At 34.6% G+C, this 20,610-nt stretch overlaps 1 protein-coding gene across 1 annotated transcript; it reads right to left on the bottom strand.

Moving 5' to 3' along the window:
- Positions 1–569: 569 nt before the first annotated feature.
- LOC147404872 (stearoyl-[acyl-carrier-protein] 9-desaturase, chloroplastic-like) lies at positions 570–18,159 on the bottom strand. The gene is made up of 2 exons (XM_086437771.1): positions 17,703–18,159; positions 570–1,130 (listed from the first exon to the last, which is right to left on the bottom strand). The coding sequence occupies exons 1-2, from the start codon at positions 18,138–18,140 to the stop codon at positions 570–572; spliced, it is 999 nt and encodes a 332-aa protein (XP_086293897.1). The 5' UTR covers positions 18,141–18,159.
- Positions 18,160–20,610: the final 2,451 nt, after the last annotated feature.

The following is a 20,610-nucleotide window of genomic DNA, read 5'->3' as shown; positions in this document are numbered from 1 at the left end:
TAATCAAGGGCGGATTTACAGTGGGGGCACTTGCCCCCACAAGAATTTTCAAAGTCTATGGATTATTGAGCTATTGTGACAGATTTTAGCCGTAGATAAAAAGATCTGCCACTATTGCCCCCCCCCCCCCCCAAAAAAAAAAAAAGAAAATTTTTTTTTTTCAACTCTTAGTTGCCCCCACAACTATTTTTTTTTTTACTCTTAATTGTCCCCACAAAAAAAAAAAAATCACCCTTGGTTGCCCTCACATGGGAAAAATCCTGGCTCTGCCCAGTGACTGCATCATATTCTCTAAGGTTAGATCATGTAGTTAGAGGTGTTATGTACCTATTTGTACTATGTCTCTAGCTCTCTATATAATAGGAGTTATGTACCTATTTGTACTATCAAGGAATTTCACATTATCTCAAACACCATATTATTTGTTTCACAAGTAGAGTGGGGACATCTGTTGTCTATATATAAAACAATGCAGTAATATATTTTACATGCCACAGGAGAAATTTTCTTATTCCTTTAATCTTCTTCTATAATCCCTTTTTATTTCAATACTTACTTCCATGATAAAGTTAGAGTTTCACTTCTCTATCAAAAATCCAACTGCAAGGAACGATGGGTGCTTGCTTGGCTCTCTGAGAAGCTCTTTCTTCCAACTTCCTGAACTTTGGAGCCAAACCACAAATATAGTCCTGAGCCTTTCTACTTTCTCCAGAGAGTCCTGTTAACTTCTCCACATTCCACTGCCCCACAAAAAACTCTACTATATTGGCATAGTCCTTGGCTGTGTAAACCCCCAACCTTTTCGCAATGGCTGAGAATCGTTCGAAGAGATCATCATCTCGGCCATCGTACATCAAATATGCTGGCATCAGTATCCTCTTCTTCATCATGTCGGAAAATGCCAATATAGTACCATTTGGATCAATCTCGAAAAGTTTTTTGACAATCTTGGTGTAGGCGGTTTCGTGACGCTTCTCATCTGCACCAATTGTTCCACATATTTGTGCCAATTTAAAGTCCCCGTAGTCCTTTGCAAGCCTGGCAGTGTTTCCATGGGAAATGAAGGTTGCCCTCTCTTGGAAAGATGTGTAGATGAATCCAAGGTAGGGGTTGTTCTCGGTCCCAACATCCTAAAATAAATAGTCATGAAAGAGAAATTTTAAGAGAAACAATTAATCAACTTATCTGAAGGAATTAAAAACAAAATTGTACGTCTTGTGTGTTTATATCATTGAGTTCAATCTATAAATACTGAGCTCTTGGACGACCATAGCTCAAAAACAAATTGATTACCAAGCCATAAGATCAAGCAAATTATTTTGAAAATTTTTTTTGCCTTCAGTCAATCAAGGTAAAATCATTCAGTAAATTCGTTTTTGGCGTTGGAATTTAGAGGGTTAACTTTGAAAACCTTTTATATTCAATGGGTTTAAACCATAGGGTAAAAATCCAATCTCAACTTTAGGTTTTTTTAACTTTTGTTTTATGCTTTATGCTTTAGTTGTTAGTATTGACTTTGCCTTGTGTAATTTTAGTCCCATATCGACTAGGAAAAGAGTTGATTTGCAACTGTTAAATAATTGTGCTTCTATTAGCTATAAAGTTGATAGAAGTAGTTGGTGGTCTCACGCGCTCACACGGGGGCCCAAGAGGAAAACTGTGGACATTCTCGGATTTATATCTCACGTGGGTGCGTGCGAAGGCTCGTTATTGGTGTCTATTCTGAACCAATTTAAAATGAAGAGGTCTGTGACTACTCTCTTATTTAAATTTTTTTGTTGTTTTATAGCCATCAATATACTTATAATCTTCATTGACATCAGCACGGAGCTGGATTGTGTGCTTTTGAGAGAGTGAATTACATCAGTGTAGGACTGGCATCAGCGTGGAACTGGATTACATATTTTGTGAGGATGGTTACATCAACACAGAGCTGACATCAACACAAAGTTGGTATAATTTTGAAAAAAGAGATTACATCAATGCGGAGTTGAAAAAAATATTTTGTAAAAATAGATTCTTACGAATAAATCGAGTTGGAAAAATATATATATTTTTTTGGTTTGTTTGTTTTTTTTGTTAGCCTCCAATTCAGTTATCTAAAATCAAGATCGACCAGTCAGATCCCTAGGAAAGAGGTGGCGCACAACACTTCATAAGGGCGCTATTAAATCGCCTAATTTCCTTGAATAAACATAGTCTATTCCCCTTATATCGACATGGTAAGATCATTTTTAGATACTATCTTTGATCAAGAAGTGCAATTGGTACCTTCAAATCTCCATTTTTTTTACTTTGCTTGTTTTAAAAAAAATTATTTTATCATTTACGTTGATCGGTTGATTGTCGACTTTGTTGGGTCACACATAGATCATAGACATGATTTGGGTCGAAATTGGAGGATGGACCTGGTTTGGGTCAAATGTGGATCATGGAATCGATTTAGGTCGGATGTAGATCATGGACCCGGTTGGAATGGATACAGGTCGTGCACCCAATTTGGATTGGATATAGGTTGTGGACCTAATTTGAAATAAATACAAGTCGTGAACCCGATTTGGAATGGATACGGGTTGTGGACTTGATTTGGAATGAATACGGGTCGTGGACCTGATTTGGATAGATGTGAGTCATGGATCCGATTTGGATTGGATACGGGTCGTGGACCTGGTTTGGATGGATACGGAGTCGTGGACCCGATTTGAATTGGACACAGGTCGTGGACCTGATTCGGATTAAACACGGGTCGTGGACCCGGTTCGGATTGGACATGGGTCGTAGACCCGATTCGGATTGGATATGGATCATGGACCCGGTTAGGATTGGACACAGGTCGTGGACACAGGTCGAAGTGAATATGGGTAGTGGACTCAGTTTAGAGTATTTATAAGTCGTGAACCTTATTTAAGTTAACTCTCGATAATGGATGATAGTGGGTTTGATTGTGACCGAGGTCGATAGTACGCTACATTGGATCTGAATTAACTTTGATTGATAGAGAATAAGCGGACTCAATTTGGATCATACATGGACACTTAGGAGAGTCGAGATCCTATTTAAAATGATAAAAACGGTTCATTTAAGCATTTTTAGGCCTTAAAATTCAAAACAAAAAAAAACCCAAGAAAAAAAGTTGTCATGACTGATATAAAGAACGAAATGAGCAAAAAAAATAGTTTTTTTTAAGTCCGTATTTCAAGTACGAACCAAGGTATTTTATACTTGTCTGTGCTTGAAACACAGACCAGTACGACTATTTTCAACCAAATTTTTTTTTCTTTTTTTTTAGTTTGTTGGTCCAAACTTAAGGCATATTGCCTCTGATTTTTGGCTTGAGCCAAGAAGAAAATACATTTTTTTTTCTTTTTCTTTTTGATGATATGCACGAATAAAAAAAAGGATTTTCCCTTCTAACCTAGGGAAATAAGTAAAGGAAAAAAATACTCCTAGGACTATACAACTTGCCTTCGTGGACTTACAACTTGGGCTTCGAGGCCTCGAAAATAAATACAACTCGTCATTGGGGGTCGATGTGTTCCTTTAAAACACGTGTTCTAGCACATCTAGTCAGGAATATGCATGCGGTTAATAGGTAGATTATGGTTACCTGATCTTCAAACCTCGATGCATACTGGAGCACACACGTCATAAGTTGGTGATCGGACTTAATGTGTTCATCATCGACACTTGAAATAACGATCTCAAGCCGTAGAACTACTAAGCATCGGGACTTAATATTTTTGAGGGTGGAGTGATTTGTGCAATGGGCTATACTCGCAAGTGCTTGTGCATTCTTTTTTTTTATTTTTATCATTGACCTCCTTACAAGTATGTAATGAAAGAAAGCAAAGAAAATAAATATTACAATATTTCATATGTAAACAAAGAAAACTCAAACAACATAAAAAAAAATTTCAAAATGATCGAGTTGACACGAGGGTTGAACCTAGTTTCCTCAGTGGAGTTGCCAGTTGTAGACGTATGATTTTTTATTTCCAAATATCACAACTACGAAGATTTGGAGTCTCCACCATTTCTTTTTGTAAAAGGGTGTGAATGGTCACCCGAGTGTATTTGTAGAAAAAATGTCATTTTGGCATTTAATGACTTTCGTACAAATAACATACCGATCCACTTAAGATCAATGTAAGTGATTCAATTAGAGAAAAGAAAAGGTGCTAAGCACCCATTTCTCTCCACCAATTGGTAGTAATTTTAAAATAACTCTGTCATTTTCAAATAAAATGAAATAAAAAAAGAAAATAGTCAAACGATCGACAACTTATACCCTAAGAAGGGATTTGCTATTGACTTGAGTTAAAGGAATCATCTTATTAAAGGAGATAATCCTTATAGACATCTAGCCTTGGGAATAATATATATTTTTGAAAAGTGTTGGCTAATGGTTATGGGTCTATTCTCATGGGTTGAGAAAGACCCAAATACCGATTTTCTCAAAATGAGTTTAAGGGTTTAAAGAGATTTTTCTTTTTTGAAGGTGGTTACAACCCCTATACTTTCAACCGAACCAAAGTCCGATCTACTAGAGATAGGGGAGGGGGAACATCACATCTTAAGAGTCTTTCTAAAAAAAAAATTAAAGAGGAGAGGTGTGAGGTAGAAGAGAGAAATGGAGAAGGGGGATGCAATGCTTATGCTCAACCCATCTTGAGGCCTTGATTTGTTCCTTCTTTCCTCCTTCCTTCCTTCTTCTTCTTCTATACTTTCTTGAGTCTTTAGTAGAATTAGCAGAATATGTTTTAAGATGATGTGGGAATGTGATAATGGAGTAGAAAAGAGATAAAGGAAACTTTTTTGTCCTAGACTTGATACCATTTTAGAAAGTAGGGGGATATTTATAAGTGTGGAGGATTACTTTTTAGGGTAGGATAGGGTAAAAAGGTAGAAGAGTGGAGAATGATATGAGATTTGAAGGTGAGGGGTATGAAATTTAGAGTTGAGATGAGGGTATTTATGGAATGGGGGGTAAATGAATAGTTTTTTTTATCCAAATAGATTAGATCCCCAATCCATTTGAGTTGAGTATTTGGTGATGTGAAATGATGTGGTGTTTGATTGAAAAAATGGGTTGTGTAAGGAGTAAAGTGGTTTGGTTTTGGGAGGATGAAAGGAATGGTGACAAGTGTCCAAAAGGTGTAGAGATGGAGTACTTAAATGAGTTGAATAAAGGGAAGGGTTGTGGGGATGGCTTGTGAGAATGGGTTGAGTTCTGATGTGAGTTAATAATTTTATTAGAGAAAGATGATGGGTTAAGTTTATGGCATTAAGTATGGAAGGTGGTTTTGTTAGAGAAAAGTGATGAGTTAGGTTGGGTAGAATGATTTTTTGGGAGGTGAGTTGTGGTGAGAACTAGTGTCCCATTTGATGATCAAGTGTTGATTGGCTGATATGGGTAATGGTTTATGGATTATGATTATGGATATGGATGTGAGTTTGAATAGATATGGGCTTTGACATGTTAGGCTTAGGGTTTTGGGAAGATTTAGGTTCCAGGATTGACTTGGGTTTAAGGTTTGGGTTGCATTGGATTAAGGTTAGGTTAGGTTTGAGTCTTGACTAGGGTTGAGTTCATTTTAGGGTGAGGTGGACACCGATTTTTAGGAAATTGAGGTTTGGTGGGGCTTTAAGCGGTCTTAAGGTAGTTTCAGATTTGAGAATGGAGCGGTGAGAAACGGAAAAGGTGGGGAGCATGCAAAACCTCATTGTGGGTCCATTATACCTTTAGGGGTCTTAGGAACCTTTGATTTGATTAAAATGCCGAATTTCGGCAATTTGGGCTTCTTGAGGCCTGTTGATGAATTTTGCTAGAAAATTACTTTTTTTTTTTTTGTCTTTTCGAGTGGGGGTCTGTTCAAAAAGAAAAAAAAATATGTCGTCCAACTCCGCGTTGATGCTGGCTCTATGCCGATGCCAACCCCGAGCTGATGTAACCCGCTTTCTCAGAAACGCACAATCCAACTCCGTGCTGATGCCAACTTCGTGTTGATGTTGACTTTGCGCCGAAAAACTTTTTTCTTTAAAATAAATAACTTAACTTGACCTAATAAAACATCATGCATCTTACTTTTTTGTAAACAATATCCACTTAGTTTTTTGTATTCACAAGTGGCCAAATGAAAGAAATACAAACATCCCGAAAAGCCTCTATATTTCCTTTGATCTTCATCGACAATGAGTACTTCTGAGGCATTATAACCAGTAGCAATAGAGACAACCAACATCGACGCAAGAATAACTGCATTATTAGAAATCACAAAGAGACAAGAGAAGATGCTAAGTGTCATGTTGGCCAACGCTAGTTTAATACAAGCCTAGACAGTACCACACAAAGCGTTGGTATTGAATCTTGATTCCCCAAAGTAACCACCACAAGGGCAACAGACTACCTTGCCACCCACAATTTTGGGATATCAAGGGCCTCCGTTCTACATTCCATATAATCAACCACCTCATGTGGTTATTCACGATAACGAGTGTGACTACAGGGCAATGGAAACCAAGAGCACAACAAACGAGAAGATTGCCCAACAGATTGAGTCTCTCCAAGAAAAGATGAGGAGAATCAAGGGCTTTAACACCTTAGGAGGGAGTAGGTTCAAGGACCTCTATTTTTATCCCTAGGCCCAGTTACCGACTAAATTTAAATGCCCAGAATTCGAGAAGTACAACTGGATAGGATGCCCTTAGTCGCATCTGACAGATTACTAGTGCAACTATTTGAAAGAAGCCTGACAGGGTCAGCCTCAAATGGTTCTTGGGATTGGACCATATGCTCATCAAAGGCTAGCGGGACCTGGTCGAAATATTTTGGCACAACTACAGGTTCAATACAGACATGGGGTTGGATCAAAATGACATGACATAAATGACACAAAACCTAGAGAGATAGTGAAGGAGTATGCTTAGAGATAGCAAAAGTCAACTTTACAAGTGAGGCCAGCAATGACTAAACAAGAGATGAATACCATATTTATCTTGACATTAGGACACACATTTTACACTCACTTGGTGGGATACATTACAAGCACCTTCTCAAACTTAGTATAAGTGGCAGATCAAGTTGAGAACGGGATCCGAACCAGCTTGATCTTTGATTTTGCAAACTTTGAGGCATAAGCATGATAGTCTACTTAGATAAAGTTAGAATGTAAGAAAACAAAATTTTTTTTTTTTAAAACTGCATTCCCTTCTTGAGAATATTTATCGAACATTCATCCTTAGGAAGGGTATTAATTTAGAATGTCCACCTTTAAAAAAATAAAAAAATATTTAAAATTTTTAAAAAAATGCATTCCCTTCTTTGGAACATTTAACGGACATTTGTCCTTAAGAATGACATTAATTTAGAATGTCCATCTTAAAAAAAATATATAAAAATAAAAAATTTCAAAAAAAAAGTGGGTCGCATTCCCTTCTTGAGAATATTTATCGGACCTTTGTCTTCAAGAAGGGTATTAATTCAGAGTGTCCATTTAAAAAAAAAACAAAAAATTATTATTACCTACCTAAGAAATATATATTTAAAAAAAAATCAAAATCAAAATATTTCAATTTTTTTTTCAATTATGAGCTTCATGACTACAAAGAACTTGGAATTAATGACGATATGGGTGTCCTATCAAATGTTGAAGAGCCAGACTCGATTCGATTAGAGGACTGAAGATGACCCAAAAACCTAAAGATTATCGTCATACTCTTTTCAACCCATTTTGATTACTCTTGGCCAATAAAAGAATAAAACTTTTTGCCAAAACTTAGATACTCACCATATTTCTCAACCCCAAGACAAAAAATCCCATTCATCTTTCAAAAACCTTCATTTTAAAAGCATAAAGTCCTTTTTGACCAATACTTCTACTTCAATGTTCAATTCTCAAATAGAACTCGCAACTTGAAAAAAAGTTCATGTGAATGATATACTAATTTATTTTTCCTTGAAGTTATTTCTTACAAGACTTATCGAAGAAGAAAATAAAAATATATGTGCCGATTCAGGGACTAGCCTAAACGAACGATCCTAATGATCCCTAGGAAGCATATCGAAAATGATAAACAAATGAATAAGAACATCAAAAGAATGTCGAAAAGGAGAGCAGATCAACGAAAGTCCAGCAAAATAAAATGAGAAGATTCTAGTTTAATTACGAAGGATCAACCACCATCAAGGATTCGAATCTGTAAAAATTCTATCTCTTAAGTCGATAAACATTAAGTGACATAAAAAAATATTCTCGAAAAATCAAATCTTGAAATGATGAGGGGCCTTCCTTCTACTACCCTAACATATCTACCGTTAGTCAACTTACTCGAGACATTATTATCCTTCAATTACCTAGAACCAAGGTATGCCACCCCACACTAGGGAAATTTTGAAAAAAATCGAGAAAATATCATTGAAAAAAATGAAAAAAAGGAGGAAAAAAATCTCGTTCAAAGTGACTTGGATCAAAGTCAATGAAGTATGGTTAAAAGCATCAACCATCCCAAAATCCATCGAATCCAAGATTTCAAAGGAACTATGAGCTAGGAAATTGAGGAATTAATAAGGCAAACCCTATCACAACCTGTGCTTGGATAGCCATTTTCCATCAATCATCAAATTTCATCAAATCCAAGATTTCAAATGAGCTCCGTGCCACGAGATTAAGGAATTTAATAAGACTAAACCCTGTCATACCCCGTGCTTGGGTAATTGTCTTCTAAATCCGCCATCCTGCTTGATGCTCTCAAACGTGTGTAAATGAGTTATTTCTGACTCATGCAAAAATGAGATGTAGTTTCATTCTCAAACAAAAAAAAAAAAAAAAGAATAAAAGGTAAACCGTCGGTTCAACTTATCCATTATATCAAATTTCATATTCGAGCCTATACCATTTCTTTGCGTACCTCAACCCTATCCACGTTACATCCTAACATTAAGTCCTTTCTAATTGAGAAATGGTATGAAAAGAATACTTCTACCACGAATGTTCGTTGGCGATGAAGGAATAATTATTTAAGAGGAGTTTACAAGAAGTGTATCGTGACTTGAAAGGGTATAGTGAAAACCTACAAAGGTGTTGTGGGTAAAAAAAATCAAATAATAACAAGATCAAATACCATAGGCATGATGAAAACTTGAAAAGGCATCGATGTGTAAAAATTATAGAGCCAGACATGCTGAAAATCGTAATTGGCACTAGGGGCATGAATGGCCAAAAAAAGGAGAAGAAAGATCATCTGTATCTACCAATCATCTCTACTTCAAAAATGTTTGAAGTCTGAATAATCATTGATATATAAATATCTTGAACAGATTCTGAAGTCTACCATTAATCACCAATTATCACACAATCCTTTATTTCATCATCAAACACCATCCAATCATTTTCTATCCTTTGGTTGATATTCGATAGTGGGGATGACTCTAAGGGACCTTAAAGAGAATTGAGGAAAACTAATATCTATTTGACAAACATACCTTGGTCAGTATTCAACAATGTCGGATTCTTGATCTGGTCATTTTGTTCATACTAAAATGATGATTTTAAAGTAAAAAAAAAATAAAAAACAAAAAACAAAAAACAAAGAGTTTTCTACATCCATCATGCCAAATTAGTATTTTGGGTCAGTAACGAAAAATTTAATTTATTCCTTAAAAATAAGGTATCAAATTATCAGAGGCCAATAATTATCAAAACTATTTTGCATAAACGCTGTCTTAAAATCTTGCTCATAAGCAAGAGCCTAAACTGGATATTGCTCCTTAGTAAAAGCCTGAAACTACTTGTTGCTCCTAAACATGAGCCTAAACTGCATATCGCTCCTCAGTAAGATCATAAAACTACTTGTTGCTCCTAAGCAAGAGCCTAAGTTGCATATCACTCCTCACAAGAGCTTAAAACTACTTGTTGCTCCTAAACAAAAGCCTAATACTAAAACTACTTGTTGCTCATAAATAAGAGCCTAAACTGTATGTCACTCCTCAATAAGAGTCGAAAGTACATGTCGCTCCTCAGTAAGAGCCTAAACTATATGTCGCTCCTCAGTAAGAGCCTAAAACTACTTGTTGCTCTTTTGTAAGAGTCTAAATTGCATATTGCTCCTTTGCAAGAGCCTAAATTGCATAATGCTCTTCAGTACAAGTTTAAATTACGTGTTACTCCTTAGTAAGAGCCTAAACTACATGTTGCTCCTCAGTAAGAGCCTAAACTACATGTTGCTCCTTAGTAAGAACCTAAAATTACTTATTGCTTCTTGTACGAGCATAAACTATCTAATGCTCCTCAATAAGAGCCTAAACTACATGTTGTTTTTTGTTGCATGAATATAAACTACACGATATTCTTAGTCTTTTTAAAAATAGAAAAAAAAAAATCAAAAAATCGAGGAAAAATAATCTTGATCTTCCTTAGATTTCATAGGTTCGTCATTTAAAACAAAATCATTTTTATCGAAACGTACTTAGATTGCAAATCTCATCTCTACTTTGCACAATCGGTTTTATCCCTGTCAGACTCCTAGCCTAGAAGATCGCCTTATTTATAACAGATTTCAGCCTTGTCAGATTCAAAATTTGGGAAGATCATGTTTTCTTTTTTTCAACCACTACAATTAAAGAGTGTTACGGTAAGTTTGAAAGACTTTTCGATGTAGACCTGTTAAAAAATCATCACAAGTACTTTAGTTCTTCCAAAAAGTTTTATTATTTGAACGTATCAAAAAATTTAAAACATATAAAAAAAAACCTTTTTGAGTTACATTCAATCCTAATTTGTCGAAACACAACCAAAAATACCAGAATTTCAAAATTCATCATCAAATCTGAGATCTTAAACGAGCTCCGTGCCCTAAGATTAAGGAATTACAAGGCCAACCTTGTATGACCCCGTGTTTGGGTAGCCACTTTCTAAAAAAAAATTCTTCAATCCACTCGGTGTTTTGAAATCGTATTTTTAACAAAGCTTTCGAGCCCGTACAAACATGAGTTAAATTTATTCTTTATAGTTCTTTACACGCAAATACTAAAAAAAGAGGGGCAGTTGTAGACACCTCAATTTGTACGGATCCCCATTCGAAAAGAAAAATAAAAAGTAATTTTCTAGCAAAAATCGTCAACGTGTCTCAAAAAGCATAAATTGACGAAATTCAGTATTTTTATCAAATTAAAGGTTCCTAAGACCCCTAAAGGTCATATGGACCTACAACGAGGCTTTGCATGCTCCCCACCTTTTCCATCTCTCACTGCTCCATTTTCAAATCCGAAACTACCCTAAGGCCGATTAAAGTTGACCAACCCTCAATTCCCTAAAAATTGTTGTCCACCTCACCCTAAAATGAACTAAACCCTAGTCAAAACTCAAACCTAACCTAACCCTAATCCCATGTAGCCCAAACCTTAAATCCTAGTCAATCCTAAAACCTAAATCTTCCCAAAATCCTAAGCCCAACATGTCAAAGCCAACATCTATTCAAAATCACATCCATATCCATAACCATAATCCATAAACCATTACCCACATCAACCAATTAACACTTGATCATCAAATAGGACACTTGTTCTCACCACAACTCACCTCTCAAAAAATCATTCTACCCAACCTAACTAATCACTTCTCTCTAACAAAATCACCTTCCATACTTCATGTCATAAGCTTAACCCATCACCTTTCTCTAACAAAACTATTAACCTACATTACAACCCATATCTTTCTCTCATCATTCACTTTCAACCCATCCCCACGAGCCATCCCCACACTCTTTCCTTTCAATCAATTCACCTAAGTACTCTATTTCAAAATCTTTTGGACACTTGTCATCTCCCAAAACCTAACCACCTAACTCTTTACACAACTCATTCTTTTAGCTAAACACCACATCATTTCACCTCACCAAACACTGAACCCAAATGGGTTGGGAAGATCTAATCTATTTAGATAAAAAAGTATCCATTTACCCCCCATTCCACAAATACGCTTATCTCAACTCTAAATTTCACATCCCTCACCTTCAAACCTCATACCATTATCTATTCTTATACCTTTTTACCCTATTTTACCCTTAAAAACGATCCTCAACACCTATAAATACCCTTTCTCACCTTCTAAAATGGTACCAAGTCTAAGATAAAAAATATTTTCCTCAACTCTCTTCTAATCCATTCTCACATTCACATTATCATATCATCTTAAAATATATTTTCCTAATTTTACTAAGAACTCAAGAAGTATAGAAGAAGAAGAAGGAAAAAAGGAATAAGTCAAGGCCTCAAAGTGGGTTGAGCATAAACATTGCACCTCTCCTTTCTCCCCTCTTCATTTCCATATTCTACTTTACCTCTTACCTCTTTAATTTTTCTTTTAGAAACTCTTATGATGTGATGTTCCTCCTCCCCTACCTCTAGTAGATTAGACTTTGGCTCGGTTGAAAGTATAGGGGTTGTAACCACTTTCAAAAAAGGAAAAAATTTTTAAATCCTTCAACTCATTTTGAGGTAATCGATATTTAGGTCCTTCTCAACCCATGAGAATAGAACTATAATCATTAGCCAACACTTTTTAAAAATATACATTGTTCCCAAGGCTAGATGCTTATAAGGATCATCTCCTTTAATGAAATGATTATGATAACTCAAGTCGATAGCAAAAACCTTCTTAAGGTACCAGTTGTCGATTATTTGATTAATTTTTTTATTATTTAATTTTATTCGAAAATAACCAAGTTATTTTGAAGTTATCACCAATTGGTGGAGAGAAATGGGTACTTAACACCTTCTCCTTTCTCTAGTTGAACTACTTACCTAGATCTTAGGTAGATCGATATCTTATCCGTACGAGAGTCAATAAACATCAAAATAACATATAAAAAAAAAATACACCCCGGGTGACCATTCACATCCTTTTACAAAAAGGAATGGTGGCGACTCCGAATCTTTGTAGTTTTGATCTTTGGAAATAAAAAATCACGCGTCTACAGAAAGCACACAATATCGTCGAATCTGAAGTTACGTTCCAATTAGAGTATTCTACTGAAAATGTGGGTTGGTTTATCCAAGAGAGTGAACGCCTTCAAACTATGGTATCGTAGCAAGAGCGAATTTCATTTTAGGATAATGTTTTGTTCATGCCTCAACCATTATTTTTAGGTTACTTAGTTATGTTACATTCAATTAAAAAATCAGGAATTATTTTTAACTTTTTATCTCTTTCCACAAGAAATCAATACACATTTTATAATAATCTAAAACGAAATTCAATTATTGATTTCTATGGAGACTGTGTCTAATTCCATGCACAATGAAAAATCTGATAAGTTCGATTGTAAAAATTTCAAATTTTGACAACAGAAAATGTTTCTATTTAACAACATTACGTTTAGCTCATATCATCACCCATAACCAGTTTCTTTGGATGATAATGAGGAAGACCAAACTAAAAGAGACAAATATCAGAAATGGGATCACTCCAATTTCATGTGCTGAAATTATATCTTAAATGGATTAAATAGTGTTCTTTATAATGTTTACTCCTCTGTTGAATCTGCTAAGACTTTATAGGAAAGTCTTGAAAAGAAGTATACTCTAGAAGATGCCAGCACAAAGAAATTTGTTGTTAGACATTTTCTAGATTTTAAGATGGTAGATTCTAAGTATGTAGTATCACAATCGAAAAGTTACAGATCCTTATTCATGAGATTCATGCCGAAGGCATGAGTATAATTGAAGGATCCCAAGTTAGATCTATAATTGAAAAAATTACCACCATCTTAGAAAAACTTCAAAAATAATTTGAAACATAAAAGAAATAAAATGACACTAAATAATCTAGTGATAAGACTTAGAATTGATGAAGATAATAGAAAAAATGAGACAAATTCTATGATTTCTAAAGCGAATGTAGTGGAAGAAGAACCTTCCAAATTCACTAGAAAGTTCAAACTCAGATTCTAGAAAAAATGTAAAGAACTTGCATGGTCCAAAATCCAATATATAGAAAATCAAAGAAAATTACTATTTCTGCAATAAACCCAGACATCATGCTAAGGACTGTTACAAGAGAAAAAATCAACAACACCATCAGAAACAAGAATAAGCCAATGTGACTAAAACTCAGAACCTATCAACGATTGTTTCAAAAGTGAATCTGCTAGGAAATATCAATGATTGATGGGTGGATATGGGAAACACCAAACACATATGCACCGAGAGAGGTATGTTTTCCTCCTACAACAATGTTAGATATGAAAAAAATTTCATGGGAAATTCATCTACATCCGTTGTGATAAAAAAAAAGGAAAAGTGAATTTAAATTTCACATTTGGTAAGATTCTAACTCTGAATGAAGTGCTTCACCTTCAAGACATTCGAAGAAACTTGATTTTGAATCCTGTTTTAAATAAGAGAGGTTTCAAAATAGTGTTTGAGTCTAACAAATGTGTAATCGCAAAGAGTGGAATGTTTGTCGGTAAGAGCTACCTATCTGATAGGCTATTCAAACTAAATATAATTTCTAATTTTATTAATAATACTACTTCTTCTGCTTATGTTTTTGAATATTCTAATATTTGGCATATTAATAATAGATTGGTCATTAAACTAATGAGTAGTGGTATGATTTCTAAAATGCATATTGATACATCTAAAAAATGTGAAATTTGTGTTGAATCAAAATTTACTAAAAAGCCTTTTAAAAATGTTGAAAATTTTAGAAAACCTTTAGAATTAATACATTTTGATTTGTATGATTTCAAATATGTTTGTTCTAGAGGTGGTAAAAAATATTTCAGAACTTTTATTGATGATTACATTAGATTTTGTATGATTTATCTTTTAAGTAGTAAAGAAGCATTAAAAATATTTAAAATTTATAAATCTGAAGTTGAAAATCAACTTGAAAAGAAAATTAAAATTTTAAGATTTAGCTGAGGAGGAGAATATGAATCTAATCCTTTAACTGTATTTTATCAAGAAATGGAATTGTACCCCATAGAACTGCTCCTTATTCTCCCAACCAAAATGATATAGTAGAAAGAAAAAATAGAACTTTAAAAGACATGGTTAATTTATTACTTGTTAGTTCAAGTGTACCTCTAAATTTATGGATAGAAATCTTTTTGACATTTTATTGTATTTTAAATAAAATTCAATTAAAGAATTATGAAAAACCACGTTATGAACTTTGGAAAGGTAGAACATATACTTTTAAATACATGAAAGTGTGGGGGTGTTTAGCCAAAGTGGCTGTCCACTTGCTAAAAGAACTAACTTAGACCCTAAAACTATAAATTGCATTTTTATTGGGTATGTTATTAATAATAGTACATATAGATTGCGTATAAATCTGATGTAAATAATATTAATCCTAACATTATAATTGAATTCAAAGATATTGAATTTTTTGAGGATGTGTATCATTGTACGGATAAAATTAAAAAACTTTTATAGAGATCTCACAATGATATATCTAGTAATGAATCTAAAGAACAAGAATCTAATATAAAACCTAGAAGAAGCAAGAGAACTAGAATAACAACATCCTTTGAACCTGATTTATCCTGCCGTGTTGGAAGGATATAGTGATGTCAATTGGATATCAGACTCGAAAGAGTCGAAATCCACTAGTGACTATATATTTTCACACTTGGAGGTGCAACATTCCCATGGAAATCCACTAAGCAAACATGCATAACTCGTTCCATCATGGAATCTGAGTTTATAACCATGAACAAGACTGGTAAAGAAACTAAGTGGCTTATAAATTTTCTTGTTAACATCCCTATTTTGTTTAAGCTAATATCTGCTATATCTATTCACTGTGACAACCAAGCAACTATTGTGAGGGCAAAAAATAATGTATATAATTGTAAGTTAAGGCATATTAAACGAAGACAACTCCATAAAACAATTACTCTTTAATGAGATTATTTCTATTGACTTTGTAGAGTCTAGGAATAATGTAGCGGATCCTCTAACAAAATGATTATTTATAGAGTTAGTTACATTGAATTCGAGGGAAATATGTGAAACAGTTATATGTGATTTAAAAGAAAGCACTAATAGAACATATTGTTCCAAGTCCATTCCTATGAAGTGTATAATGTTGCTTGTAAAGAAGAAAGGTTGAAGTATAATTTCTTAATATTACCTATACTTGTAAAAGTGAAGTATAACAGGGTACTTCTCATAAGCACACCTAAATAAGTGTAGAATTGGGCCGATTCTATGAGAGTTTAGGCTAAGCTCTCTAAAGTACTCATGATACTAGATTTTGTTCAAGATCAAAATAAACACCATCGATAGAATTTGATAATTGATTGATTAATATGTGTGCATAGTCTATTATTTCGATTTATACTAAAGGTTAGCAGTTCAAGGCTTAAAGTCCATTGGCCGACTAGCAAATCCGACCGACTTATACTAGGTAAGGCTCAAGTCCAAAAGACACCTATACAAAAATATGATTGGTCAAAAAAGTGTTATATATATATATATATATATATATATATATATATATATATATATTCTAAAAAAGTGTTCTCCTGAAAATGTGGGTTGTTGTATCCTGGAGAGTGAACGCTTACAGACTGTGGTACCGTAGTAGGGGTGAATTTCATAATAGGACAGTACGTTGTGCATGCCTCAACCATTATTTTTAAGAAACATATTTCTGTTACATTCAATTAAAAAATCAGGAATTATTTCAAACTTATTCTTTTTCTTTCCATAGAAAATTAGTACACATTTTATAACATTTGGGACCATGGTCAATGTGCAACTATATTATTCACAAATTGAACATTGTTCTAAAAGAATAGCTTGTGCCTATCTAGGATGAGGAAGTGTTCTAGTTTGCAAATATCACTCTTGACTCATAGAATAAAAAAAGAGTCCAGATTGTATGCACCTAGGGTGGAGGAGGAAGACCTCCTCCTCACACACCTCAATACATGCCATGTAAGCCACAGTTCAAGGAAATTTCAAAAGGGAGATATTTTATGTAGTTGTGTATCCCAAGGAAAAGCTCAATGGTTCTATGGACAGCCACGTTAGGAGAGTTTGGGGAGAGTTAGAAGATCACAACTCACAATTTATAGTTTTATACAAGAGTCGTGATTGTCTGACTCCCCTCCTTTAAGATACTCCCCCATACTCTCCTGATGTGGCCTGTGCTAGAACCATAGATTTTTTTTCCTTGAGATACACAACTACACATCTCCATAAATATTTGCAGTTATGTATCTCGAGGAAAATCTATGGTTCTAGCAAATGCCATGTCAAGAGAGTATGGGGAGTATGCCAGAGGGGGGAGTAAGAAAATCATTATTCTTGATACAATAATTCCTTGGATTGTGGCGTATGTGGCATGCATTAGACCGGTCAAAGTCAAGATATTTGACAAAGTCAAGTCAATCAACTTTGCTAAACTTACCTATCAAAGTTGTTTGGCTCTGACCCAAACTAACTCATTTATTCAACCCATTAGATCCAACTAATTTGGATTGACTATTTGATCTGATTCATTAGACCACGACCCATTTTGTAAATATTGATTTTGCCCCTATCACAAGATATGCAACAAGTTAAAAGGGTAAATTTGGGTTTTCATCAAATAAGGGTATTGATGGTATTTACCAATAGTTTTTTGATTGTTTGATGAAAAACAACTCATGCATGCAATTAGCTAGGTTTGAAGTGAGGATCATACCATTCCTGACCCAATTAGATATTGAATTGTTTTCTCAATTTGTTTCATGTCTACTCTCCCAGAAAGATAGAGATACTTGTTGAGAAGATCTCCATGCCTGTTCTCTTCGGCGGTCCACGCTCTTGTCCAAATTGCCCAAGAGGTGAGGCTGGCACCTGTTTCATCCCTAACTCCATCTAGGATGTTTAGAAATGTTTGATAAGTTGGGAGAGCTTCTTCTGTAATCATATCTCCAACCAATACAACAAAGTAGTCATCGGGGATTTCCTTTGCTCGCTCTCTCAACTCCTTGACTTGCTCATAAAATCCATCCGAGGCTGAATCTGGCAAGAAATCATGTGGTTGCCAACATTTCTCCACAGGTTTCAAGTGTACCAAGATGTTATTCTCAGCCCAGTCTTCCAAGGATTTGAAGATCTCAACCTTACGAGGTGGCATAGAGTGGGTGACCTGAACATGTACCTTATGGGGAGAACTGAAGGGCTTCTTGAGATTCTCCCTAAATATATATAAGAATCAAATTTAATTACAAGGTGAAACTAAATATGAAAATGTATAATAGTATTCATATTTTCTTTCCCGTATTGTTTTAAAGTATTTATGTAAAAAGTAAAATTTATCCAGTTATGTAATTTTTTTTTCTTCTTTATGTAGACAGATAAGTTGTATCAACTTCAATACAATTTTAGCTTGGACTTTTCTAGCCTAATCCCATGGTTGAGGCTCTCCATCAAAGAGACGATCGAGATAAGAGGATAAACACAGATTTCCTCAAGATAAATACTGACTTTTTTGGGATTAGTATAATATTTTTTAGGAAGAATAATGATTTATTGACACGTGATGTCCCCCTCTGACATACGTCTTATACGCTCCCTGATGTGGCATGGGTAAGAACCATAGATTTTCCTCGGGATTCACAATTTCACATATTTATGGGGATGTACAGTTGTGTATCCCGAATAGAAAATTTATGGTTCTAGCCCATGCCACGTTCAGGAGCGTATGAGAGTATATGTCAAAGGGAGCGTCAGAAAATCATGACTCTTTTAGGAATACATTTTTCTTGGGAATCCTTAGCATCCCAACCGTCTGTTTGAAGGCTTTGGCCAAAAAGCCTCAATCAAGTGTTATTTTGAGTTACTATAGCAAGGCTCGAAACTATATTTGTGTGTGCATGCATGAAATTGTTAATTCAGACTTTACTTTCATATAATTAATTAGATTAATGGATCTGATAAGATTAGGCTCAGATTATTTGTAATTTTTCATTTCAATTAAGATAATGATTAAATTTATATATATAGGGTCAGGTTCGGCAGCCAAAACATTTGCCTTATATGGCTTAAAAGTTTCGAATTGGGCTGATTTTTTGTAAGTATGATCTATATGATGAGGAGATCATCCTCACCTAAAATCATCCCAAACTGAAACTTCTAACCCCATCAAAACTGGTTTAGAATTGTGGACCGTCAAATATTTATCGATAATTTGTAAACCACTTTTGATGAATTTAGAAGTTTCTAATTGGGCTGATTTTTTGCAAGGATGATCTCCTCACCCTAGAGATCATTCACACAAAAAAAAAAAAGAGAAAAAAAAAAAAAAAAAAACAGCTCAATCCGAAACTTTTAAGCCATATAAGACAAATGTGTTGGCTCCCTAACGTTGGTTGCCAAACGCCACTTATATATATATATATATATAGGGTTGGGTTCAACAACCAAATTCCTAGCCACAATCCTATACGAAGTTTTGTATTATATGGTCTAAAAGTTTCAGAATAGGCTGATGTTTTGTGACGATGATGTCTATGGTGAGGAGATCATCCTCACAAAAAATCACACCATGCTGAAACTTCTAACCCCGTGAAAAATGGTTACAAACTAATGGTTAAAAATTGACAATCCACGATTCTTCAACTTATAAACTAGGGTTAGAAATTTCAGAATAGGCTGATTTTTTGTGAGGATGGTCTCCTGGCCATAGAATTCACCCTTACAAAAAATTAGCCCATTATGAAACTTTTGACCCATATGGACAAAACACTTTGGCTAGGATTTTGAAAAAAGGATGCTACCCATATATGTATATATATGGGCATTCGATTGACAATCATAGGATGATAAAACGTTGACAAAAAATTTTTCCTATGTGGTTTTAAAGTTTCGGATTGAGCAGATGTTTTGTGAGCATGATATCTATGGTGGAGAGATCATCCTCCCAAAAATCAGCCAAATCTGAAACTTCTAACCCCATCAAAATTATTTTAGAATTGTGAACTGTAGTTTTTTTACCGAAAATTTGTAAATCACTTTTGATAGACTTAGAAGTTTCGTGAGGATGATCTCTAACCATAGAGATCATCCTCATAAAAAATCAGCTCAATTTGAAACTTTTAAGTCACATAGGACAAAAAATTTGCCAGTGTTTTGTCATCCTAAGATTGTCAGCCGAACGATCCATTATATATATATATATATATCAAAGTGTTCAGAGGCCCCAAAAAGAGCAAACATTGTGCCAAACATTTTTCAAAATAGGGTTTATAAGTTTCGGAATGCGTTGATTTTTTGTGAAAATCGTCTCTATGGTGAAGAGATCATCCTTACCAATTATCAGCTCATTCTTAAACTTTTAACCCTAATTTACAAGTTGAAGAATCGTGGACTATCCAATTTTGGTAAACCACTTTTGATGGGGTTAGAAGTTTCAGCATGGACTGATTTTTGGTGAGGATGATCTCTTCATCATAGAGATCATCTTCATAAAAAATTAGTCAATTCCAAAACTTCTAACTCATACATTGAAAAAATGTTTGGCCCTCTTTAGGGCCTCCGAACAAATATATATAGACACCCCATTTCTGCATCGATCGAGTTCGATAGATCAAAAAGCATATGGAAGA

This window comes from Akebia trifoliata, chromosome 4 (genome assembly GCF_017979445.1).
Source record: "Akebia trifoliata isolate Shusen 1 chromosome 4, ASM1797944v1, whole genome shotgun sequence".
In the NCBI taxonomy this organism is placed as follows: Eukaryota; Viridiplantae; Streptophyta; class Magnoliopsida; order Ranunculales; family Lardizabalaceae; genus Akebia; species Akebia trifoliata.
Note: the sequence above shows the minus strand (reverse complement) of the source record. Positions and strands in the feature narration are given on the sequence as shown.